This window comes from Neoarius graeffei, chromosome 16 (assembly GCF_027579695.1).
Source record: "Neoarius graeffei isolate fNeoGra1 chromosome 16, fNeoGra1.pri, whole genome shotgun sequence".
NCBI lineage: Eukaryota > Metazoa > Chordata > Actinopteri > Siluriformes > Ariidae > Neoarius > Neoarius graeffei.
Window position 1 is genome coordinate 27,262,508 of NC_083584.1, and position 27,467 is coordinate 27,289,974.

Here is a 27,467-nt window from a genome sequence, read left to right on the forward strand (position 1 = left end):
TCACCTGGAATGCTCTTACCTAAAACATGCCTACCTCTTACCTAAATAGTATATGTTCTTACAACCACGTGCACCTTATTCTCTCAAATCACCTATATTTATTTATATTGCTCCTGTTCAACTGCACTCTGTCAATATGGGCAAATGTGCAATTATCACGCCTAATTGTGCAATACATTCACTCATTACTGTGCAATAATCCACTGTATCATGGGTCATAATCTAGATATATAGAAACTTTTTTTTTTATTGACTTATCTATCATTTTACTTGAATATTTATCTTGTACAGATCTGACTTTTTTCCCCCCTTTACTGTTTGTATGAATACATGGACCGGATTGCGTGCTTCAATTCCACTGTACTGTACGGTGCAGTGACAATAAAGGAATCTTGAATTACCAGTTGTGCCTCGTCAAAAGGTAATTAATACAATTTCTTGCCTTCTTAATGTGTTTGGGATCAAACAGTAAATAGTAAATAATAAAAATACAGTAAATAGCCCTATTCCACAACTGTAGTAATCCATATTATGTCAAGAACCGCTCAACTAAGTAAACAGAAACGACATCTATCATTACTTTAAGACGTGAAGTGACTTGATTCATAATAATAAAGAAAAAACATTGAATTAGAAGGGGTGTCCAAACTTTACAATAAGTGGCTAGTGGATAAGTGATGGAGGAAATCCCATCATCAACAAAAGCACCAAATCAACTGTGACATTGGCCCAGTCACAAATACACAAGTGGTTACTAGAGGCACATCTGCAACACATGAAAACAGCAGGTGAAAACAGCTGTTTAGCGGTGATACTATCAGAAGTACCCTGAGAAATCAACACAGAAATCAAATTCTAATGCCAGGCTCAGGCTACATGATATTTTTATCTTTCACGATGGTCACCATGTCAGATTAGTGCCAGAAATTCTTGCCGTGTCTTGGTCGGGAGACTGGAAACACTACAGGGTTGACCCTGACCAATCATTCACATCCTTGGTGTCATTGGGGAGGAGGGTCAAGAAACTGTCACTCATGGCTACAGAAGGAATGTCAATAAACACATTGAAGGAGCTGACAAAAATCAGACATGCTAGATTTTTCACCAGGGTGCTGTCACACTACAAGACCTGCCGAAGTTGGAAATTTGCCATCCGTGACAAAATTGTCTAAAAATGAGGGTGAGTTTGTAGAGTTTGATCCTGGCACAGTTTGCCAGTCTTAAAGCTTACTTCACGTTTGTAAGATTATATCCTACTACACACATGAAGTGTGTACTTTGTCACCGGTCTCAGTTTATTTTGAGAAGACGTGCTGATTATTACAAGATTTCCCGCTAGTATTCACATCCTGCCTCAGGCCACACCTCATGTGTACACACTCAGACACGTACAACCCCGATTCCAAAAAGGTTGGGACAAAGTACAAATTGTAAGTAAAAACGGAATGCAATCATTTACAAATCTCAAAAAACTGATATTGTATTCACAATAGAACATAGACAACATATCAAATGTCGAAAGTGAGACATTTTGAAATTTCATGCCAAATATTGGCTCATTTGAAATTTCATGACAGCAACACATCTCAAAAAAGTTGGGACAGGGGCAATAAGAGGCTGGAAAAGTTAAAGGTACAAAAAAGGAACAGCTGGAGGACCAAATTGCAACTCATTAGGTCAACTAGCAATAGGTCATTAACATGACTGGGTATAAAAAGAGCATCTTGGAGTGGCAGCGGCTCTCAGAAGTAAAGATGGGAAGAGGATCACCAATCCCCCTAATTCTGCGCCGACAAATAGTGGAGCAATATCAGAAAGGAGTTCGACAGTGTAAAATTGCAAAGAGTTTGAACATATCATCATCTACAGTGCATAATATCATCAAAAGATTCAGAGAATCTGGAAGAATCTCTGTGCGTAAGGGTCAAGGCCGGAAAACCATACTGGGTGCTCGTGATCTTCGGGCCCTTAGACGGCACTGCATCACATACAAGCATGCTTCCGTATTGGAAATCACAAAACAGGCTCAGGAATATTTCCAGAGAACATTATCTGTGAACACAATTCACCGTGCCATCCGCCGTTGCCAGCTAAAACTCTATAGTTCAAAGAAGAAGCCGTATCTAAACATGATCCAGAAGCGCAGACGTCTTCTCTGGGCCAAGGCTCATTTAAAATGGACCGTGGCAAAGTGGAAAACTGTTCTGTGGTCAGACGAATCAAAATTTGAAGTTCTTTATGGAAATCAGGGACGCCGTGTCATTCGGACTAAAGAGGAGAAGGACGACCCAAGTTGTTATCAGCGCTCAGTTCAGAAGCCTGCATCTCTGATGGTATGGGGTTGCATTAGTGCGTGTGGCATGGGCAGCTTACACATCTGGAAAGACACCATCAATGCTGAAAGGTATATCCAGGTTCTAGAGCAACATATGCTCCCATCCAGACGGCGTCTCTTTCAGGGAAGACCTTGCATTTTCCAACATGACAATGCCAAACCACATACTGCATCAATTACAGCATCATGGCTGCGTAGAAGAAGGGTCCGGGTACTGAACTGGCCAGCCTGCAGTCCAGATCTTTCACCCATAGAAAACATTTGGAGCATCATAAAATGGAAGATATGATAAAAAAGACCTAAGACAGTTGAGCAACTAGAATCCTACATTAGACAAGAATGGGTTAACATTCCTCTCCCTAAACTTGAGCAACTTGTCTCCTCAGTCCCCAGACGTTTACAGACTGTTGTAAAGAGAAAAGGGGATGTCTCACAGTGGTAAACATGGCCTTGTCCCAACTTTTTTGAGATGTGTTGTTGTCATGAAATTTAAAATCACCTAATTTTTCTATTTAAATGATACATTTTCTCAGTTTAAACATTTGATATGTCATCTATGTTCTATTCTGAATAAAATATGGAATTTTGAAACTTCCACATCATTGCATTCTGTTTTTATTTACAATTTGTACTTTGTCCCAACTTTTTTGGAATCGAGGTTGTAATGCTGGTATCGATGTGCCTCTCGCTGGACTAATTCTTACTTGGAAAACGTTAATAGATTTTCACATTATTAAATCAGTCAGATATTCAGCTTTCTCGCTGTTCCGTTGTGGGCCACTGATCTTGGACTTTCTTATACATAATCAGCTTGTAAATCTACAAACCTCATACTGAAAGCTGCTGTAATCCCAAGTACTTTTAAATGAGCGCATGTAAAAGATGAGTGTGTATCTTTATAACGCTACGTTCACACTGCAAGGCTTAATGCTCAATTCCGATTTTTTTGTGAAATCCGATTTTTTTGTGAGGTCGTTCACATTAACAAATATATGCGACTTGTATGTGATCCTCAGTATGAACGAAAAGCGACCTAAAAGTGTTCCGCATGCGCATTGCAGGATACGACGACGTCACACGCAGTGAGCATGGCCAGTGTTTACGGAAGTAAAACCGCCCGGTTGCGGTATGACCCATCCAATCTAGCTTGAATAGCTGTATCTCCCCAAATGGAAATCAGCTCCCTAACCTCTGCGTCCTTCCATTGAGAAGATTCAGAACCTTCACAGCCCGAAGCGTCCCTCGCATTGATGTCATGCGCAGGGGCGCAGATACGTTTTTTGAACTGGGGGGGGGGGGGGGACAAAAAACTGGGGGGGACAAAGCTGCCAGCAAACCAACCCCAACCCCGATATGCCTGTCAAACTTGTTGTGGGTTACCATAGCAACCAAGCTCGAGCTCGCAACCTGTGCAGTCTGCGCAGCTCAACCAACCGAATATCAGTCTTTGTTTTATGTGAGTTGTTGCAACTATGTATACACTGCTGTGTACCTCAATAAACCGAATGGTAATTAGTCTTTTGATTTTTCCGTGAGGTTTGCCTTATGCAAAGAAAGACAGCATAGACGTTTTTTCCTCCCTATAAGTGGGGGGGACCGAACGAGGTGAATTTAAATCTGGGTGGGACGAGTCCCACCCTCTATCTGCTCCCGTGATTATGCGCCATGTTGTTGTAACTTTTTTTTGAGAGACCCGCCGCCTACTTCAGCGCAGAATAGTGACGTTTGTGGCTTGTTGATGACGTACAAGTCGGATGAATGCGACCTGGCGGTTCAGACTGAAGTCGCATATGAAAAGAGCGGATAGGAATCGGAATTAGGACCACATATCCAAAGGGCCTGGGTCGGATTTGAAAAAATCGGATCTGTGTCGTTCATATTGTCAATAAAAGATTGGATACAGGTCACATATGGGCGAAAAGATCGGATTTGAGTCACTTCAGCCTGCAGTGTGAACGTAGCCTAATTGATGTAGCGATAGTTACATTCCTGAATTTTGGTTGAAGTGTATTAACAAGCAACATGTTAACACAACTAAAATGCAACTAGCAAACCCTTTCATCAAATAAATTAAGTACATGTTTTAAATTAAACAGAAAACAGGTCTGACCTTCTATGGCTATAACCTTTAGGGTTCAGTAATACTATTTTCCAGTCAGTCTCTCTGAACTGGTCATCTGGCCCCCCTACGCCGGACCACAATGGTTCCCGCAACAATATCATACACAGTCCTGTTGTGCTGGAAAAAGAGCAGTGTGATGAAGACTGGAAAGAGGAACGCAATGGACAGGTTCTTATTCAAGGCCCGTACAGTGGATCTGTGGGAGAAAACAAGACAAGAACAAACGACATATTGGTATGAGGATGTTTTCTGCAAACGAGCAGGATTTCTGAGGCATCACTCACGCTGATAAGGTGACGTTAGATGCTGGCACCACGAGGATGCGGTTGGGTCGTACCAAAACTGTAGAGTCACATGTGACAACACGCAATCCAAGCAGGAATTTCCCAGGTGTGGCACCTCCTGCTCCCCAAATACAGATAATCTGCAGAGAAAAAAAGAAAAGAAAAAAAAAAAAAAAAACACAAAGGACATTGGTTTAAAGAACTCTATATTACACAGACACAATGCAAGCGCAAACTTTCTTTAGCAAATTCAATTACAAAAGTGTCAAACAGAAATCTTTCTTTCTGTCATGTTAGTTTGTTTCCTGAGTCCAAATCAGGAACAAATCGGGGGTTGGGGTGAGGGAATAAAAGCACAAAGCTGTGTCCGAAATCACACACATTCACTATTCCCTATATAGGGAATTAGTATAGAGAGGACTATATAGTAGAGGTCTGCGTGGGACAGAATTTTCAGTCCCGCTCCTGCAAAGAATTATGAATTTCAGTCCCGCTCCCGCCTGCCATATTTTGTCCCGCTCCCGCCCGCAAACCCCGCATGATGCAGACGTTCGCGTTATTTCTCATGAAAGTTCTTGTCATTGGCTTGGGGAATTAAACATTCTGAGCTTAGCTGAGCTCTCCACTGACCGATCCTTCACCTAGCGCACGTAGCAAGGGTGCGTGTTGCCAGGCAGCGCGTTGCCTTTTGGCACTTATCACAACAAGCAAAGGGCAGCTGATTTCCCTCTGTGTCGTACACGAGTGAGAACGACTTCCAAATGTCTGATTTCAGGACTCCTGACTTTTTAACGGTAAATGTACCTCTTTTTAAAGCAGCACTTACTTCTGAAGCACTGTGAGCTTCACTAGAGGAGCTCTGCTCTTCTGCCATGATCGGAGATCTCAAACACGGAAGAGCGGAAAGGAATCGGAAACGTACGCGAGATTAGACCACATCCGCAAATTTAGGCATCTTAAAATGTTTTTATTAATGCCAAATAAAATATCCAGCACAAATTATATACGATAGACATAAATTAATAATTTATAAATTTTATTTTAAACACGTTTTTAGTTAGCGGGACTGCAGCTTATTACCTCTCCCGCCCGCTCCCGCATTGTGCACTCCCCCTCCCGCCCGCGCCCACAATGAGCTTTCAAAATTTGTCCCGCGCCGCACTGCTTTGTGTTGGGTCCCGCGGGACTCCCGCCGGAGTGCAGGGCTCTACTATATAGTGAGCTCATTGGCATGGCCATAGCCAGCTATGAGGCCCCCGCGATCTGGACCTTGGTCATTTTAAAGAGCTGAAAATACATTTGTATGCTAAATATTCAACTGGATAAAAAAAAATTAAGAATAACATTAAAACGTCTCTGTAAAAAGTGCATTGTTAATTATGTTAAACGTTGATTCTGTCTTCTGTGTCTGTTTCGTGCGTGCGGCTCTGAGACCAAGAACACAAAAACGAATGAGTGCATGACTTGGGGGAGGAACGCAGTGCAGTAGACACGGTTTTTTCATGGTAACCATCAGCACACTTTCATGAAGCTGTTAAATTGGCATTTTCGAAGCAGCGCAGTTGTAGCCTACCTTGTTTGTGATTTTAAAAATAAATCATTCGATAAGCCAAAGCAATAGAGTGGAAAGTTTCAACTTATGTTTGCCTTGGATAACTTTGCCTTGTGATATTAAAGAGGGTAAGAGGATCTTGGTGGGATTGGGTCCTCTGCGTCTGTATCTTGCGTGTGTGGGAGAGCAAGAACTGAAAAAAAAAAAACAAGATAGTGTGCGACCTACTATGAGAGTGTGCTAGTGCGACCCCCAAAAGAACGCAGTTCTAGACACTGCGAGCACTCATTCTAGAGCATGTGCATGGTAACCATCAGCACACTTCCATAAAGCTGTTAAAATTTAGCCTACAGGTTTTCAAAGCAGTACAGCTTTGTTTGTGAACTTTAATAAATCATTCAGTAAGTCAAAGCAATATTTGTAAGAAGGGTTCTGACTTTATTTTGCTATGGTGTAAAGATAAAAGGCTGACAGTGACACATGTAGAAATGATCTGGACATGGCTCTGGCCTTGTAGTAAAGGTTGAGGTTTTTATTTAAATAGGCTATAGGCTTCGATTTGGATAACTAGTGTTTTACAAAGCTAGCCTACACAACGTCAGACAGCACTGACTGAATTAAAAATTATTATATGGTCATTTCACCCCTTTCATTTAAATATCAGGGTTTCCCATACATAGACCATTGTGTGGTGCAGCGCCACACAATGGATTCCTATCACCACACAATCAGACTCGTGATTTTGAAAAAAAAAAAAAATTCCGTTGCGTATTGTTCTGTTCATTCATAGTGCTCTTTCTTCTCGTTCACGCGCGCACACAGAGACAGACGGAGAGGCGTGCTAATTAAAAAGTTCCAGGGATGAGAATTTTCCACCGATCGGCGGATTTCCGACTTTTTCAGGCCAAAATGATCGTTTTTGAGATCGATGTAAATCCATTGAGAAATTTTCGGGGGGGTGGGTGGGTGGGTGGGTATGGTTAACGATCTGTGGTCACCTTATAACGCAGACATCCCAAGTCTCCCCGGAAGTTCCGGGAGTCTCCCGGAAGTTCCGGGAGTCTCCCGCATATTGATAGCGGCTCCCTGATGCCCGCAAATTGGAGAATATCTCCCGGAATCTAGAGCAAGCGCGTGCACACGAAACATTAATATCTGCCTCGCGCATATGACTGAGTGCGTGAGGGAGCGTGAGAGAGAGCACATGCTAGACAAAGAGCATCCTGATTGGGTTACTCAGCAAAATAAGCCAATCAGCTTTCAGTGTGGGCGGGCTTTTATCTCTTTTCTCGAGGACCGAAGTTTTCAGTTCAGTCGGTGCAGCCTACAGGACCGTCATGGCAGAGAGAGCGCGCGCCCCAAAAAACAAAAATACAAAACCCACTTTACCTCAGATTACACAAAAGAATCTCCCTGTCAAATAAGGGTAAACAATAATGACAGTTTCGCGCGATGTACTGTTTGCAGCAGTGATTTCAGCATTGCCCATGGTGGCTTAAATGATTGTAAAGGACATGTTGAGGTGAGGAGTGTCAGTTCATGTGCATTATATTTAGGTCTACAACAGCATGAAAAGACCAAACTTACTGAAGATTTCCATAAAGTAACAATGTATGAATATACATCATATATACCACATATATATCAAATACACGTCATATATAAGTGTGTATCTTTTATAAATGAGGTTAGCTTATCTAATGTAGCATGTTGGGGAGAATCATAGTATCATATCTATATTTCTGATAAAATTTTAGGTATGATACCGTGTATAACTCTCCTACTTATTGCTCATTTCATGGGGGGGGGGGAATTGCTGGCATGTGCCGCACGGGAGCGTCTGCCCAAATTTTTTAGGCCGAGATGAACTTAGTTTTTTATTTTTAAAAAAAATTCCAATATGTAATGCCCATTGTACATGCCTGTTCTTTAATTCAAAATCACCATCTTGATCTTCAGATTGACCATATGGTATCTGTATTACATTACACAACATCCTGTCCAGATAAAACCTAGTTAGTACACACAACAGTTGAAAGGGAAGTGATGAGTGATGTTGAATGTTGCCTGCTTAACATGCAAGACGACCTGCTACCATGATAACATCAGAAGAAAGCTTAAGAGAATTATATGATAGAACTTTTTTCTGGTTTGCACTTCATTGTAAAGGATTAGAGTATTCAAAGACATGAATAGCAAAAATGCAGAAATATAATACTGTAGAGCTCGTTTATATTAAAAGGTGCATTTTTTTTTTGAAATCACCAAATGTGAATTGATTAAAAACAAGTCTCTTGTACCATATTAATCATTTTCACCTGGTAGTCCACCAAGAAGGGGAATTTATTTCCAAATACATTGCAACTTTTTGCTGATAAAATTAATGGTTTTGGGGTTAAAAAAAAAAGCCAAAAATCATTAGCTCCCTGCCCCTGGGCCCCACTGGGTGCCTGCAGCCCCCAAACCCCTGGCTTTTTTCAGACTTTAATATTTTTAATTCTCATCCCTGAATAACGCAGCCTTCCCGATTCGCCTTCCGACCCCTTATTTTAAAAGGTAGCCTACGTCGTGCTCGTGATGAGCTTTATCATAGCCTTCTTGGCTTACAGGAAACGGACATCCCTGAGTCAGGCTATAAACCAATTTTGATGCATACAGTAGCAGCTTGACGCGAGGAACAGGCCTTATTGCATTATCCCGTTTATCCCGCTTCAGCATTCATGCAAGCTATTAATAATGGCTTGGCATTCACAATAAATAAGGATTTCCCACTAGCCTAAATAAAATGTTATACTCGCGGGGATGCCTAGTTGATGCTATCTGAAGCATAAAATCTGAATATTTTAAGAAACATCTTTATTAGCTTTATTGGCGAAGTAGATAAACCATCACTGCACTGGATTTCTCAGCTATGAATAGGGTAAGCACATAGAAATTCAGTATTCCTTTTTTTTTTTTGATGTAATGGAAATTTTTAGTGCTTTGATGAAGAAAATGTACTTTTTTATCCATAGATTAAAACAGACCTCAGGAATAGGCTCCAAGGGGAACACCTGGCAGCCTGCTTACAAATCTCCATAAATGGTCCCCGAACCCAATGACTTCCCTTACGATAGGGCACTTGAGGTTTTTTTCAGGAAGCCACGCAGAATTAAATGTTCCGATGGGGCATGCAGGCTTTGCACCAATTAGGGTAATGCTTTTTCATTGTTAGTTGCCTTGGTGTTACCTTAAGTGGTTTCTTACATCTAATTATGATATTTTATTATTATTTTGTTGTTACATTATACTTTATTTCATTTTAGTATTGGTTGAGGCAAGTGTTGAGTTCAATATTTAAAATAAAAACCTCCAGTTTGTTTTTTGCAATTTATTCCTTGAATGCCAACTAAAGAATGATTGAAAGATTGCCACCAAAAAGGCAAAAAACTAAACTTTAACTTCAATTTTGGTGAGTAATTTTCATAAATTTAAAAAGACATGTTTTCCACCAACATCAAGCCCAGCAAACTAATGGCCTGCCCTGTAATGTAAAGTTGGGTCGAGAAATGAAACCAGGCAGGGTTCTGGTAAAAACTGTTTTAGCTGTCTTCTCTTAAAGAACTTAAAAGAATGCAGATTGAACTGAATAATCTCAAATGCTTCTTGTAGCTTTAAAATAGTCCCAGCAGGTGATTCTGAAGAAAAATACTGTGTGTTTGAACACCGCCCGCTGTAAACACTTTGCATACACCCCAATGACCAACTCCACCGACCGCCACGACACCACCGCGCACGATTCCCTCATCAGCACAGTGGAGCACCACAAATTGCTACCTGGTCTGTGGGAAACACTGAAATATGTCGAAAATTTTTCGGCGCGCGCATCACAGACCTCGGTAATTTTAAAATACTGGCTACTAGTAGAGCTGTTAAGGCCCTATAAACATAAGAATTGTACACAACATGATAAAAGCATGAAACTTTCAGGGTTTGTTCTCCAGGGCATAACAATTAATTTAAGATCTGGAGGCGCTCTCAGTTTGACCTTGGAGGTCATTTAGAGGTCATCGACCCTTGTTATGTGCAATTTCAATAGACAGGATTAAAAATTGGGGCATTTTATCATAGAAGTGTGACAAAAATTGTAATTACATGTGGATTTCCATTTTTCTAGGTCATGAGGGTCCATTTATAGTGATATTACACTTAGAAGTCAAGGTTAAGATGAAGGTCACTCTAAAATATATGATGTGTTATGTCAATTTCAACAACTTTTATGATTTTGTAGCATATTGCCAAGCAGTATATACTTTGTAATTATAAAATGACTTCCAAATGAGTGATACAGGCCTAATGTGATCATTGCAGTCTCCAGAACATGCACAAAGGGCAGTACACTTCAATTCTGCCTTTTTGCATTTGCAGTGACCACAACAGCCCTTTTTGCAACCACAATGCAAAAGCTCATAGCACGACTGTGAGGCCTCAGGTAGTGTTGTCCAAAGTGGCTGCCATCCATCGTCACTGTTAACCCATCCCCAGTCTGAAAGACTTGGCAACTGGGGCCTAATAACCAAGGCAAGGTTCCATACATGAGCCTGATACATGGCTCGTTTGATGTGCTGTCTCAAAGCAGCTTGTGTAGGGGGGATGTTTTCCAACGATCTTGACTTTCGTGTGAAAAGATGTTTCCGTGCCTCATTGACACCTACACATGCACTTGTTCTGTCATAAATGAGAACAACAAAGCGTTCCAGCTGTGACAAAGACAGGTCACTCAGTTCTTGTGGCATTTGCAACATTTCGTGAAAAGCCTCCGTGACTTCTGGGTACACAAGCCACGTGTCCCAAGCAGTCTTTTTACCATGGCCACAGAATGCTGATGTTGTATCACAGCCAGTGAAAGAATGAAATGCGAGCAAAGCATCGCTAGTGGAAGGACCAAGAGCAGCAACCACCTTGTGGATGCCAATATAGCAGAATGTGCTACCAGTTCCAAAGGCTATCCACATTTCTTCAAGGTCAACTTTCTGAAATACAGCTACAGCCTTCCAAGTAATTTTCGGGAATCAGACACAGTCTCAGCATTTAAGTCTAGGCTGAAAACATATCTGTTTAGTCAAGCCTTTTGTTAATGGTGTTTATGAGGTAAAGGAGTAGATCTAGAGGGTCCTCAGACATAGAGTGTTTTGGTAAACTGGGATGTATGGATGCTGTCAGTCCCCACTCGCTTGCTCACTCGAGTTTGTTGACGGTATAGTGGCTGCTGCTTTATGTCCCGGGGCTCCCTCATGCCTGTGTTACCTTCTGGCTCTCTCCTTTTAGTTATGCTGTCATAGTTAGTTGCCGGAGTCCCTGCTTGTACTCGGTGCAATATGTATACTGCTCCTACTTATTCAGGTGACATTGGGCATACCTAACAACCTGTGTTTTCTTTCCCTCCCCCCCCAAATCTGTCCCTCTGAGTTACATGGAGTCAACAGGAAATCTTTTGGTGGAGACCTCGACTGGCTATCGTAGCCTGCAGGGAATCGGCCGTCAGACATTCTGTCGCATGTCCCAGACCCGGTGAAATGTAACTGAATTGTCTTGGCCAGCCCTAAGGGTCCCATCTGCATCTCATCATTGCTGAGGAGTGTGCTCCCATCACCCAATCAAGCATCCAGCCAGAGCAGGTCATGATATATTTTTTACCATATTAACATGCCATTGTTGTGTGTTATGCCTGATGTAAAGACTCTCGTCTCTGTGAGCCTACCACACAGATTTAATACTTGTCATTTTTAGGGCATACCTAATAACGTGTTTTTTTTTCTCTCTCTCTTCCCACCCCCAATCTGTCCCTCTGAGTTACATGTTGGTCCTGGGATTGAGATGCTGGCCTCTTCTGCTCCTCGGACCTGCTTGATCCATCCTGGTGCCCTGTGTCTGGTCGGAGTTTTATCGCACCGCTCCTGTGAAGGACGGCCCCATGAGGACAGTTGAGGGTTATACCTGGAGGATGCTCTGGACTCTTACAGTAATGCTTTTATGGCTGAGGACTACAGTTGTCTTGCTAACTTTAGGACTGCAGTTGTCATGAACAGTTTTGCACTCAAGTTTCCATCAATGAAGAGTTATAACATCAACGAAACTGTCCTCATGTTAAAACTGTTAATATTATAGTCAGGCTGTCTGTTGTTGCCCAAATGAGGATGGGTTCCCTTTTGAGTCTGGTTCCTCTCGAGGTTTCTTCCTCATGTCGTCTGAGGGAGTTTTTCCTTGTCACCGTTGCCACAGGCTTGCTCATTGGGGATAGATTAGGGATAAAATTAGCTCATGTTTTAAGTCATTCAAATTCTGTAAAGCTGCTTTGCGACAATGTTTATTGTTAAAAGCGCTATAGAAATAAACTTGACTTGACTACTCCCAAGACGACCACATCTGAATCCACTGTTCTAACTAACATATTCTTAAGTCCCTTTTTAGCAGCATCTGCCACATGAAGGAATAGCCTTGTGTCTGCCTCCTCTTGAGTGCATGGAACCAAATTACTTACATCACAGTCAACAGGAGAGCTGAGGACATTTTTTTCGTTTGTGGCATATACTTCTTTGCCAGGAGCTAATGCCATGGCAGCAATTTGAACAGAAAGAAAGTGGAACAATTCTGTTTTGTTTTCACTAACATTAGAAACCCTTCCAGTTTCTTGGTATGTGTGTACATGGTTCCACTCTCCTTCTTGTCCCTTTCCCCCATCATCTGTCGGACTATAGCTTTCAAGCTGTTTGCTTGGTAAACATCCCAAACAAATGTCAACACGTTTTGTATCTTTCAACTGCGATGTTATATATGGTACAAAAACATTGTCTGCATAGTCTTGGAATGTTTTAACGGTACCTGGTTTCAACATGTGCACAGCTGCAGCACCATCAATGACGACAGCATCTACATGACCAATAGTTGTTTCAGACACACTATCATCCACAGATGTCAGACAATGTACAAGATCAGATTTTGTACTTGCTGTACATTTTTAGCAAAATTGCTCCCAAAAACACACCCATTTCAGCTCTCATGCATAGAAATGTCCTATTGATGACCTCAATGACCTCTAAATGACCTCCAAGGTCAAACTGAGAGCGCCTCCAGATCTTAATTGTTATGCCCTCAAGAACAAACCCTGAAAGTTTCATGCTTTTAACATCTTGTGCACGATTCATCTGCTTATCTGCTCTACTATACAGCCCTGCTCATTGGTAAAATGGGAAAAAAAACCCACTTTCGGATGCTACTCCGCTGCGCCGTTATTTATGTCATTTCTGTCGCACAATTAAAACATGCCAGATCAGTCAGCTGGTGGGTTTTCAAAAATAATAAATACATGCATGTATTTTTGTGATAAATCCATATTATACTGAACATATTTCCCACATTAATCAATACAAAGTACTTTGTGTCTGCTGCATCTTTAAAGTTCTTTTAAATCAAGGCTGAATACGATCTTCCTTGCCGCTGCCTTTTCATCTCATCTCATTATCTCTAGCCGCTTTATCCTGCTCTACAGGGTCGCAGGCAAGCTGGAGCCTATCCCAGCTGACTACGGGCGAAAGGCGAGGTACACCCTGGATAAGTCGCCAGGTCATCACAGGGCTGACACATAGACAACCATTCACACTCACATTCACACCTACGGTCAATTTAGAGCCACCAGTTAACCTAACCTGCATGTCTTTGGACTGTGAGGGAAACCGGAGCACCCGGAGGAAACCCACGCGGACACGGGGAGAACATGCAAACTCCACACAGAAAGGCCCTCTCTGGCCACGGGGCTCGAACCCGGACCTTCTTGCTGTGACGCGACAGCGCTAACCACTACACCACCGTGCCGCCGCCTTTTATTAAATCAAATATGAGGGCAGCAAAGCCGCTGCATATGTACCGTACATGTCGCCACTCTTGGGCACTTCAGCCCAAGGCCGTGCTATGTTAACCTAACTGCATGCCTTTGGACTGTGAGGGAAACCGGAGCACCCGAAGGAAACCCACGCAAACACAGGGAGAACATGCAAACTCCACACAGAAGGGCCCCCATCAGCCGCTGGACTCAAACCCAGAACCTTCTTGCTGTGAGGTGACAGTGCTAACCACTACACCACCGTGCCGCCCAAGATTGTAATTGTACCTGAATGTCCATTTATAATGCATTTCTTCCTTTGTCCATTCACCCCAACACACTTTTTTTCCTTTCAGCACGACCGCAATGCATGATTGCTTGGTTAGTGACCGTCGATTGTACAGCACTTTTCACGATGCACTGTGGGATACTAGGAGTGCACTATATAGGCTGTAATAATTCTCACTATACATTCGGACAGCACTAGAAAATGGTGACCTCACTATATAGTGAGTAGGGCGTGATTTCAGACACTGGGCAAGACCGCGTACTTCCTGCTTCTACGAACACGGTTGTTGTGTATTTGCACCAAGCTAATCTTAGCATATTATTAGTATCTGGGAGTATTCCTACATATATTCTCTTTCCAAATCTTTTCAACAACAAAGCTGGGCCAATCCCACAATGCAAGATGGTGTAACATCATCTGACAGGCCATCTCTGATTGGTGGGTTTCACTTTGGCAGGGAAATGCTATTTTTTGAAAAGAGCTGTAATTAAAGTGTATGTAATGCCTCTAAACCCCACTTTTTTCTCCTTGTACAAAGCAACAACCATTATGTTGATTTGACCACGTGTTTTTGAACCATAGCTGATCCAAAAGGTCATAAATTAATGGAAAATCAATAAGATCAGCTGATTTTCTGTCATGCTCCGCCCCGGACATCCACTCCGGAGATTACGGATCTCCCACGCCAGCGCCGATCCGGATCCGGGACAGGAATTCCATCCCACCAAGGCCGTTCTCAGACTCTGACTTTGTTTTCTCCAGCCGTTTCTGTGCCGTTCATGCTTTTCATGGTTTTTCCCTCTAGCTATTTTTCTAGTTCATGTTTTTTTGCACCAAGGGTTCTTTCTTGTTCATGTTTTTTTGCTTGCGTTTTTGTCCTGTTTTGCTACGCCCCTTTTTTCCCTGGATTAAATCTCATCTCATTATCTCTAGCCACTTTATCCTGTTCTACAGGGTTGCAGGCAAGCTGGAGCCTATCCCAGCTGACTACGGGCGAAAGGCGGGGTACACCCTGGACAAGTCGCCAGGTCATCACAGGGCTGACACATAGACACAGACAACCATTCACACTCACATTCACACCTACGCTCAATTTAGAGTCACCAGTTAACCTAACCTGCATGTCTTTGGACTGTGGGGGAAACCGGAGCACCCGGAGGAAACCCACGCGAACACGGGGAGAACATGCAAACTCCACACAGAAAGGCCCTCGCCGGCCACGGGGCTCGAACCCGGACCTTCTTGCTGTGAGGCGACAGCGCTAACCACTACACCACCGTGCCGCCCCTGGATTAAATCACCTTATTTACTGGATTACTGTCTGTTGTGCGTTTTTCTGCTTCTGGATCCAAACTTCACCTCCACCACCCATAACATTTTCACAGAATCTGCTGAGACTGAACCGGAAGATCCCGAAGAGTGTGTGATGTCACACGTGTAACAATTCGGGTATCAATTTCGTTCCCGTGCACAGCAGTGGTTCGACCAGTCATGATACGGAATCACGTTTTAGAGAGAATTCTAATAGCGATTGGGATTCTTATGTGTCAGATGAAGGGGCAGATGATCATCAAGGATATTCCAGAGTAAATAGTTATCTTTTCAAGCCCCCAAGACGAGAAACTGCCAGTTCACGACAGTCTTCCTCTGTAGCGCGTGCAAGATGGAGAGATGGATCGATCAATAGAGAGAGAGATGTGCACTACACGGTGGTTACCTTTCATCATGTTTTCCTGAACAAAACTAAAAACAAATCAAGCCTTGCAATATTGCAATCTGAGAGCATTTAAGACATTTCAGTTAATAATTAATGATGATTGCGCACACGCATTACTCTTCCTGTTAAAGTGCATCAGATATGATAAAATCAGATGTTGCAAGCGTGTAAATGTTGCTCATAATCTTGCGTCTGGTGCACTCTGTGTGTGTGTGTGTGTGTGTGTGTGTGTGTGTGTGTGTGTGTGTGTGTGTGTGTGTGTGTGAGATAATAGGGGAATCGACAAACTGTCCAAACATCAGATTGAATGTCATTTATTAAATAAATGGGTTTCTTTTTGCTCCAGTAATTCCCATGTGGTCGTTCTGATGGTGATGAACACTTGATGAATCAGATTTATTATTAGTAGGCGACACAAAATCTGCCTGCTTCATTTGCACAAACCTCACCCACTGTCACTTTAGATTAGTGTCATTTCTTGGAAATTCATGAACTGAATGTCCTGCTGTATATGGATTTGAACATCCAAACACAACTCTGTTACTTTCCCATCGTTATTTTTGTAAGATTCCAACAACAATATCCAATTTCAGCGAGTAAACAAGCACGGAGTCAGATGAACGGAAACGACCCGGATAATCGGGGTTCCACGTGTGACATCACGCGAGATTAACCCTGGGGCAAGGCTGCCTTTTTCCAGGATCCAGAAGCCACGATTGATCGATAGTTTTGTGCTTGATGATAAAATAACAAATAATTTATATTATTTCCCCCCTGCTTTATTAATTCATTTTGATCGTTACTAATGATATATATTCATTTTAAAAGCATTACAATAAGGCATTGCATACACTAACAATTATTCACCAAAGGCGAAGTGAATATCAGTGAATAATAACAACTGATATGAAGTCAAGGTTGTTATTAACTACTTATTTTTTTCGTGGTCCGGTTTCCATCAAATCCTGTGCTCTGATTGGCTGGCGAGCGAGTATTCTACGGTACGGACCCCGGTTACGGACCTCTAGCGACTCGCTCGTTCACAACAAACATAGTAGCATTTTTTGTCAACATTTATCTTTTATTTTTAATAAAGATTTATTTATAAGATTATCAAAAATCGTATAAATTTTTGCCAGCATTTCTCAGGAGAATAGCATTAATTTTACATCATGGATAGCGATAACAATAGTGTTGACAGTGAAAGCGAGTTTTACTACCCTGAGGAAGAAGAAATAAAAGAAAACATTTCAGGAGAAAGCTAAAAACCTCTAACTGTTGCCAACGCCGAGCAAAAACATGGCTGAATCCTGAATGACTCAATTTTGTATAAATAGGGGACGACATAGGCGGCAAAATGTAGTTTTTTTCCTGCCATGGAAGTGCACTTGTATACCAAGGAGGAACCCATTTGCATTACAGCCGTGAATGAGGATTCAAAATGGCGGCTCGGCTTTCCCTTTCGGGCGCTCTCGTTTTCTGTTAGAATTTGGTAAAGAAAAAAAAAATATATTATTTACCAGCTTAAGGTCGGTCCGTATGGTGAAATACCGTGACCTCGGCCTTGAATGCTGACCTCGGCCAATACTTTCCAGACCTCAGTCACGGTATTTCACGATACGGACCTCCTAGCTGGTAAATAAAACATATTTATTAATGGGGTGCGAGGTCGTTAAGGGAAAATATCAGACCGAGGTTTTGACAGTATGGACTGAGCCATTGGCCCCGTACAAAAAGACTGAGGTCTGATATTTTCCCATAAAGACCAAGCAAGTGAGGTTAATAAGGAGTTTACTATATGGCTTTTCTATTTCTAAGATTAAAATAGATGTTCGTTTCTCTGTGCAGCCTCTTTGAGGTAATAACATTCGCTTTCTGAATGCTATTCGTTGCTCATTTCTTGAATAATTCAGTGACTCGTTTGTCTTACGGCTCTTTTTGATTCCATTTTGATTTCCGATTAATCTTTTTTTGCCATTTTGGTTTTTTTGCTACATTGAAAGCCAGCACCTTGGAAAGAAAGTCGGTAATCGCCCACAGGCATTGTGGGAAAATTCGGCCCACCAAGGAACCAATCAGAGCGCACGATTTTACTGGAAGTAGCTCATCCTATATAATAATCACCGATATTCATGGAGCCTGAGGTGGATAATTGTTTTAGTACAAATACACAGGTGATTATTTTTAAAAAATCGTATTTAAAAAAAAATTTATTTTAAACTTCAAAAGCAGCATATAAAAACGGTGAAGCGCAGATTTGTCTCACTCATTCATGCCGACTCACATAAAATACTTTGTTTTGAAACAGAGAAAATAAATCACAATTCCACCTTAGGTTTGAATAGTTTTAGACCAAACTTCATAGCATCTTTAATACTTTTAGGAACCACATTTTCTTTCATCATTTGTAATTCTTCCTCACTTACGGTGACAAAGCGACTGGCCGCCATTTTGCCAAGTCGCTTGAGGTGATTATCGAGAAATAGTCTGAATTTCTCGACCAATCAACGTGCGCGATTTCCTATAATCACCTGCGTATTTATGCTAAAATACTGATACATGGCTTCTATCAGATTAAAAAAAAAAAAAAGTTTCAATCGACATCAAATTCTTAATCCTGAAAATAAACAGAACTGTTACTTCTGAACCCTCGCTCTGGAGCTCTAGTCACAGCAGCAGGACAGCGGAACAAGCCTCTGAATGAGAGAGAAAGCAATCCATTCACTGACCTCATAGAAACAAACTAAAACCCTGTACACCAGAGCCACCATCATCATCTTCTGCAGGTCCTCCAGAGACGTGTTCTCATCGATCTCCTCCACTACAAACTGCATGATGACTTTAGAAATGTCCCTGTGGGGGGCCGAGAGTATAAAACTCAAACTCATACCAGTGGACAGACTTTCACATGATTATAACAAAATGAAGATCGTTTGTGCATCACCGTCACTGGTCTTCAGTGTGTCAGTGTTTCGAGCCTTACCTCATGCCACTTAGGTGCATTATCCACAAAACTATAGTCGCTTTGATGCAGAAGAGGATGAAGAAATCCACCATTTCAGCCAGAAACCTGTGTAAAGGTGAAGGAATGGTGTACTCTCTACCTACAACAGACAAAAAAAAAAAAAAAAAGACGTGATTGAACGAAATTTGATTGACAGAGCTCATACTTAAAGGAAAAATCCACCCTGAACAACCTGCATACTTCTCATTCAAACTAGCATTTTATCTAAAACAGAGTCGGATATTTATTTTGTAATTAAATTCTGAGTCGACATTTTATTATAACCTTCTTTCATTGATATGTAGTTCTATTTTCCCTTCGCTAACGGTGCCCTACATTACCCACAATGCCATCCATACCCCTTTACCACCAAATCAGTTCCAGGGCTGGTTCGGGGCCAGTGCTGGTGCTGGTTCACAACTCGTTCAACTTGCAAGCCAGCTGAGAACCAGTTTGCTTTTCCATAGCTCGCGGTGCTAAGGGGAGCCACGTCATTACGTCGCTGTATACGTCAGTTACGTCGCTAAGTTTGCATAAACCTTGGCGCGAATATCGAAGCAAAAACAACACGGAAGCAGCAGCAGCAACAACAACAACAATAATGGATGACTTCACGTTTGTACAGCTGCTGCTTCTCGTCGCTTAAAAATGCCGATCTTTCGCGGTCTTGTTATTGTTGTTGGTCTTAACAACTCCGCCCCCCGCTGATGTAAGCGGTTCTTTCCTCTGGCCCAGCAGAGAGTTGGTGCTAGCCTAGCCTGGGCCCGCCCATCCTAAGTGTGACACAACACGGGGGGCTGTTGCAAACTTAGTCTGGCAAGGCAAGCTATCTCCAGCTCTTCCAAGCTCCCGAAAAATCGGGAGCCAATCAACTTTGAGCATCTCCAATGGCCCTGGGCAGAGGCGTGTTCAAGGCAGTGACGTAGTAGAACTGCGACCGGAAGCCATAGATTGTTTACAGAATCTATGCCGGAAGCGCTTCATTCACTAGAAACATTACGAACATGGAGCAGCGGCAAGCCTTTGACACAGCGGTAGATGCTGTATTGAAAGCATTCAATGGGAAGTTCTCATTGAAAACGGAGCAAAGAGCAGCCCTGGAGGTATTTATTGAAAGGAAGGACGTTTTCGCCTTGCTTCTGACCGGCTTCGGTAAGAGTTTAATCTACCAGTTAGCCCCGCTGGTAGCAAAATCAATGGGGCTCAGCGAGAATCCTATCGTTGTGCTCGTCTCGCCTTTGATCGCGCTATTATCGTCCTCTTCAGCTCCTCCTTCTTCTTCCTGTTACTCAAGCAGTTTCCGTCGCGTCACATACGTCAGAGGAAAGAGTGATGTGATTGGTTTAAGCTTCGTCACAGCCTTTTCTGGCTTCGACCAGTAGCAAACTGAGGCATTTCAGGGAGGCGGGTCAACCACGCGCTTTGGGAAACGGTTGGGCTTAATATCTATGCCAGACCAATGCTCGCAGAGCTTTGAAGCTGCGTTAGCCAGACTAGTGCTGGCCTGGAACTGTTTTTTCTGGCCCCAGAGCCAGTTCTTTGTCAGTGGAAACAGAAAACCCGGTTCCAAAGTAAGCACTGGCCCCGAACCAGCCCTGGAACTGCTTTGGTGGAAAAAGGGCATCAATTACCTTCTGATCCTGGTGCAAGTGGGACCTAACACTTGTTTCATCTCTACCCAAAGAGAGTGATGCAGCAGAGCTTTAGTCCTTTATTCTGTCCAGCTCTCTCACCTTCTCATATCACTTTGCTAACTAGCCTATCTCTGCTGCAATTTAAAGCAATTACGTTATACAGCCGCAGTGCATTGTGAAACTTTGAATCAAAAGGTTTACTGTCTCCGTTCCTGCTGTGGTGGATTTCTCATTAATATGACGTTTAACAGTGTTGAAAAATCGTGGGGGGCTCGGACTCTTGTTTTCAGATGCTAACAGCAAAGCTTGACTGTTATCCCTTGTGTTTGCTATTGTTTATGTTTTTTGTAGCAGTGTCCCTCTGTGACAAAAGCAACACACACACGCACTAACTTCTCACAGGAGTTAATGCAAATAGAACCATAATTGCTAAGCACATCATAGATATTTCAAGAGGAATATATTTGTGTTTCAGAGTGCAGACTTTATTACAAGTACAAGCTTATAATGACATAAAATATAAGAGGGGAAGATGGTGGGTGTGTGTAGGTTTAGGGGTGTAAGTCTATGTGGGGTTTAGGGGTGTACATGTAGGTTTAAGGGTATAGGTGTAGGGTTAGGGGTGCATGTGCACGTGGTGGGTATGTGTAGGTTTAGGGGTGTATGTGTGCAGGACAGGCAGATTTAGGTTTGGGGTGTATGTTTAGGTTTACAGGTGTATGTGGTGGGCATATGTAGGATTGGGGGGTACATGTAGTGTACGTGCAGGTTTACAGGTAGGTTTAGCAGTGTACGTGTACAGGATATACATATATAGGTTTAGGGATGCATGTTTAGGTTTACAGGAGTTTGTGTATGTGGTGGGTATGTGTAGGTTTAGGGGCGCACGTGTACATGGTGAGTACATGTAGGGTTTGGGGGCACACGTGTACATGGTAAGTACATGTAGGTTTAGGGACACATGTGGTGGGTGCATGTGTAGGTTTAGGGGCACACACGTACATGGTGAGTACGTGTAGATTTAGGGGCACATGTGGTGGGTGCACATAAAGCTTTAGGGGCACATGTACATGGCGAGTACGTGTAGATTTAGGGGCACATGTGGTGGGTACACGTAAAGGTTTAGGGGCACACGTGTTGAGTTAACGTGTACATGGTGAGTATGCGTAGGTTTAGGGGCACATGCAGTGGTGACAGATAAAGGTTCAGGGGCACATGCAGTGGGTACAGGTAAAGGTTCAGGGGCACATGCAGTGGTGACAGGTAAAGGTTCAGGGGCACATGCAGTGGGTACAGGTAAAGGTTCAGGGGCACATGCAGTGGGTACAGGTAAAGGTTCAGCGGCACATGCAGTGGTGACAGGTAAAGGTTCAGGGGCACATGCAGTGGTGACAGGTAAAGGTTCAGGGGCACATGCAGTGGTGACAGGTAAAGGTTCAGGGGCACATGCAGTGGGTACAGGTAAAGGTTCAGGGGCACATGCAGTGGGTACAGGTAAAGGTTCAGGGGCACATGCAGTGGGTACAGGTAAAGGTTCAGGGGCACATGCAGTGGGTACAGGTAAAGGTTTAGGGGCACATGCAGTGGGTACAGGTAAAGGTTCAGGGGCACATGCAGTGGGTACAGGTAAAGGTTTAGGGGCACATGCATTGGGTACAGGTAAAGGTTTAGGGGCACATGCAGTGGGTACAGGTAAAGGTTTAGGGGCACATGCAGTGGGTACAGGTAAAGGTTCAGGGGCACATGCAGTGGGTACAGGTAAAGGTTCAGGGGCACATGCAGTGGGTACAGGTAAAGGTTCAGGGGCACATGCAGTGGGTACAGGTAAAGGTTCAGGGGCACATGCAGTGGGTACAGGTAAAGGTTCAGGGGCACATGCAGTGGGTACAGGTAAAGGTTCAGGGGCACATGCAGTGGGTACAGGTAAAGGTTCAGGGGCACATGCAGTGGGTACAGGTAAAGGTTTAGGGGCACATGCAGTGGGTACAGGTAAAGGTTTAGGGGCACATGCAGTGGGTACAGGTAAAGGTTCAGGGGCACATGCAGTGGGTACAGGTAAAGGTTTAGGGGCACATGCAGTGGGTACAGGTAAAGGTTCAGGGGCACATGCAGTGGGTACAGGTAAAGGTTCAGGGGCACATGCAGTGGGTACAGGTAAAGGTTCAGGGGCACATGCAGTGGGTACAGGTAAAGGTTCAGGGGCACATGCAGTGGGTACAGGTAAAGGTTTGGGGCACATGCAGTGGGTACAGGTAAAGGTTCAGGGGCACATGCAGTGGGTACAGGTAAAGGTTCAGGGGCACATGCAGTGGGTACAGGTAAAGGTTCAGGGGCACATGCAGTGGGTACAGGTAAAGGTTTAGGGGCACATGCAGTGGGTACAGGTAAAGGTTCAGGGGCACATGCAGTGGGTACAGGTAAAGGTTCAGGGGCACATGCAGTGGGTACAGGTAAAGGTTCAGGGGCACATGCAGTGGGTACAGGTAAAGGTTCAGGGGCACATGCAGTGGGTACAGGTAAAGGTTCAGGGGCACATGCAGTGGGTACAGGTAAAGGTTCAGGGGCACATGCAGTGGGTACAGGTAAAGGTTTAGGGGCACATGCAGTGGGTACAGGTAAAGGTTCAGGGGCACATGCAGTGGGTACAGGTAAAGGTTCAGGGGCACATGCAGTGGGTACAGGTAAAGGTTTAGGGGCACATGCAGTGGGTACAGGTAAAGGTTCAGGGGCACATGCAGTGGGTACAGGTAAAGGTTCAGGGGCACATGCAGTGGGTACAGGTAAAGGTTCAGGGGCACATGCAGTGGGTACAGGTAAAGGTTTGGGGCACATGCAGTGGGTACAGGTAAAGGTTCAGGGGCACATGCAGTGGGTACAGGTAAAGGTTCAGGGGCACATGCAGTGGGTACAGGTAAAGGTTTAGGGGCACATGCAGTGGGTACAGGTAAAGGTTCAGGGGCACATGCAGTGGGTACAGGTAAAGGTTCAGGGGCACATGCAGTGGGTACAGGTAAAGGTTCAGGGGCACATGCAGTGGGTACAGGTAAAGGTTCAGGGGCACATGCAGTGGGTACAGGTAAAGGTTCAGGGGCACATGCAGTGGGTACAGGTAAAGGTTCAGGGGCACATGCAGTGGGTACAGGTAAAGGTTTAGGGGCACATGCAGTGGGTACAGGTAAAGGTTCAGGGGCACATGCAGTGGGTACAGGTAAAGGTTCAGGGGCACATGCAGTGGGTACAGGTAAAGGTTTAGGGGCACATGCAGTGGGTACAGGTAAAGGTTCAGGGGCACATGCAGTGGGTACAGGTAAAGGTTCAGGGGCACATGCAGTGGGTACAGGTAAAGGTTCAGGGGCACATGCAGTGGGTACAGGTAAAGGTTCAGGGGCACATGCAGTGGGTACAGGTAAAGGTTTAGGGGCACATGCAGTGGGTACAGGTAAAGGTTCAGGGGCACATGCAGTGGGTACAGGTAAAGGTTTAGGGGCACATGTAGTGGGTACAGGTAAAGGTTCAGGGGCACATGCAGTGAGTTAACGTGTACATGGTGAGTTCGTGTAGGTTTAGGGGTGCACATGTCTCCTATGTCCATTCTCACAGAACATTTTACTTTTCCTGGTAAAATAACTGTAGGTTTTTTTGTGCTATTTTTTTTTTTTTTACATTTTAATGCAATTTTCGTGGAATTACTTCCTCAGTGGACCTAAATGTAATATCACAGCTACTCGCTTTAAGTTACGTGCTGAATTAATACCAATCTAAAGTTTTTTAAAACTTATATCAAACAAAATTCCTGTGACTCAGTGAAGAATCTGACCCCAGGTTCCTGCTTTAGCCGCGAGATAGTTAGCTAACTAGCATGAAGCTAACGCGCCGATCTACCTGCTTGCTGAACCGGGTTTCCGTTCGCCTGCGCCGGGGTTGTTGATGTGGGTGAACTCCCGGCCTGAGGAGCCGCTGTGGGATTCATCTGAGGCGGACTGGTGAGCTGAATGTACCAGTTCGAGATGTCCGCGGATGTCGGGGCGGGTGGATAAGGAGGAATATTAGCTGCTTGGCTGCCAGGTTGCGATGGAAACCACGGAGGAGATAACGGTAGCGCCGACACGCACATCCAGCTCTGCCAGCTCGCATAGCCGCAGTAGTAGCTCCACATCCAGTCCCGCAGCTTATTACAGTACTCCGTCCTTGACAGGTCGACATGCCCGTTCAGTACCTTAGCATCTGTTTTTGTTCTTCGCTCTTCCTCGTTTTTCGCTGTCGCCATTTTTATTCGGGTAAAATGTATTTAATCGTCACTTTTACCTCAACCCAGAGAACCTAAACTGCCCAAACCCAGCGGCCATTACTACTAGCTCTTGCTTGGGCTCTGAGTCTGAAAAAGGAGTCGAATAATTCGATTCTGCGCAAACGAGAATCGACTCCAAAGTTTTCACACAGAAGCGTGAAACGACTGAAATCGAGACTCACTTGAGCCCGTCTTCCACACAACAAAACCCTACATCTGAGAATATTTGATCGAAAATCGGGAGGAAAAAAAAATATATAGGGCGGAATCGACTGGAATCTGAATCGACTCCACAATTTCTGGAACCGAACAGCCTTGCTGGTCACTTCAGCCCGGAATGTACCACTATGCGCTAGTTTGGTCTTATGGATTGCTTGATCTACAAGAGAGATTGTATGCCTCATATATATTTATCTTAGTTAAAATTAAAATGACATATCTGTAAGCACACGTTTAAAATGACTGGCAATGTTTTACAAACAGACACGCTAATGGTGCCCTCCTGTGATCGGTCATGAATGGTACAGCCCACAAACAAACCATCCTCCAGCACACAGTGTGTTTCACTTCACAGAAAATTCAGAAATAATGATATTATTAGCATGTTAATATTTTTTTAAATGAGGTAATCTGATAAAGTCTAAACTGTGTAATGTGTGTAGAATGAAATAAACAACAACAGAGTCATATCTAAATGATGGTAACCAACTGCCTCTAAAAACAAGCCCGGATCTTGTAGTTTTAGAACAGTATGTGCACATCCGCATTGAGGGACTTGTCACAAGATGGCGGCAGTGTCATTTCTTTAAACAGATTATGCATGGGGTGGCACGGTGGTGTAGTGGTTAGCGCTGTCGCCTCACAGCAAGAAGGTCCGGGTTCGAGCCCCGTGGCCGGCGAGGGCCTTTCTGTGCGGAGTTTGCATGTTCTCCGCGTGGGTTTCCTCCGGGTGCTCTGGTTTCCTCCACAGTCCAAAGACATGCAGGTTAGGTTAACTGGTGACTCTAAATTGACCGTAGGTGTGAATGTGAGTGTGAATGGTTGTCTGTGTCTATGTGTCAGCCCTGTGATGACCTGGCGACTTGTCCAGGGTGTACCCCGCCTTTCGCCCGTAGTCAGCTGGGATAGGCTCCAGCTTGCCTGCGACCCTGTAGAAGGATAAAGCGGCTAGAGATAATGAGATGAGATGAGATTATGCATGGGGTGGCACGGTGGTGTAGTGGTTAGCGCTGTCGCCTCACAGCAAGAAGGTCCGGGTTCGAGCCCCGTGGCCGGCGAGGGCCTTTCTGTGCGGAGTTTGCATGTTCTCCGCGTGGGTTTCCTCCGGGTGCTCTGGTTTCCTCCACAGTCCAAAGACATGCAGGTTAGGTTAACTGGTGACTCTAAATTGACCGTAGGTGTGAATGTGAGTGTGAATGGTTGTCTGTGTCTATGTGTCAGCCCTGTGATGACCTGGCGACTTGTCCAGGGTGTACCCCGCCTTTCGCCCGTAGTCAGCTGGGATAGGCTCCAGCTTGCCTGCGACCCTGTAGAAGGATAAAGCAGCTAGAGATAGTGAGAATGAGATTATGCATGGATGATCCAAGGCAGACAGTTCTGGGCTGTTTCTGAAACAGGATTCTCAAAAACAAAACATCACAGCAACCCACAATCCTCCATACATGTCAACCCCTTTGGGCGTCCACCTGTAGTATCAGAGGAAGAAATCCATAAAATCAACATAAAATCCTTATAGCCTTCGAATCGCACCAAATTTAATAAATAAATAAATAAGTAAATATAACTTGCCTGAGAACTTCGTCCAGCATGTTGAAAATCGCCTCGCCCGTGCCGATATTGCACACGGGCATGTCTATGATTCTTGATTTCGCCCCTCTGTTTATGTCGACGAGCCACACCAAAACGGCCGGTTGCTTGTCCGTCTTTTTGTCATTGGATTCGTCGATCATCAAGGAAAATGGCGACGTCCGGCAGTGCTGGATGATCGGTAGTGTAGCTTCGGGGGCCAAGCTCTTTTTGATTATTTGTGTTGTTTTGGTGCGCCTACAGCTGATAGATTTCGCAATCGTACTGTCCGTGCAAATTCGCGGCAACAGTTCTGTCAGGTGGTCCGCAACGGCTAGCGGCAAATTGTGCTGAGCAATAAAATTACAGATCGTAACTTCTGCTCTTATTACACTTGTTGGTTGATCATCGGTCTTAGGCTTTGCAAACATCGTCATTTGCGGCTGATTCTGTTTCTGGTGCAAATTTCGCTGATGTAGTTTGGACCTCATGTGTTCCCTCACGTCGTAAACTCCAGACGCCGCAACTTTTATATCCCGCACACAAACTGTGCAGTGTGCGTACTCCTCATTTTTCGCCTGAACAATGACACCGTTAAA

General features: G+C 43.9%; 1 protein-coding gene across 1 annotated transcript; it reads right to left on the reverse strand.

The window, feature by feature from the left end:
• Nucleotides 1-1,590: 1,590 nt before the first annotated feature.
• Nucleotides 1,591-25,364, reverse strand: fam8a1a (family with sequence similarity 8 member A1a). Its single transcript, XM_060942721.1, has 5 exons — nucleotides 24,678-25,364; nucleotides 19,141-19,261; nucleotides 18,887-19,010; nucleotides 4,742-4,881; nucleotides 1,591-4,653 (listed from the first exon to the last, which is right to left on the reverse strand). Exons 1-5 carry the CDS (start codon nucleotides 25,060-25,062, stop codon nucleotides 4,509-4,511), a joined length of 915 nt encoding a protein of 304 aa, XP_060798704.1. The 5' UTR covers nucleotides 25,063-25,364; the 3' UTR covers nucleotides 1,591-4,508.
• Between the last annotated feature and the right edge of the window lie 2,103 nt (nucleotides 25,365-27,467).

What these genes read in the sequence shown, in the direction of transcription:
- fam8a1a (XM_060942721.1), bottom strand. Translation starts at nt 25,062, where the DNA reads ATGGCGACAGCGAAAAACGAGGAAGAGCGAAGAACAAAAACAGATGCT. An exon ending in ATGCACCTAAGTGGCATGAG is followed by an intron (nt 19,011 to 19,140) that starts GTAAGGCTCGAA and finishes GGCCCCCCACAG; the next exon opens with GGACATTTCTAAAGTCATCA. An exon ending in TTTTAGTTTGTTTCTATGAG is followed by an intron (nt 4,882 to 18,886) that starts GTCAGTGAATGG and finishes TTTTCTCTGCAG; the next exon opens with ATTATCTGTATTTGGGGAGC.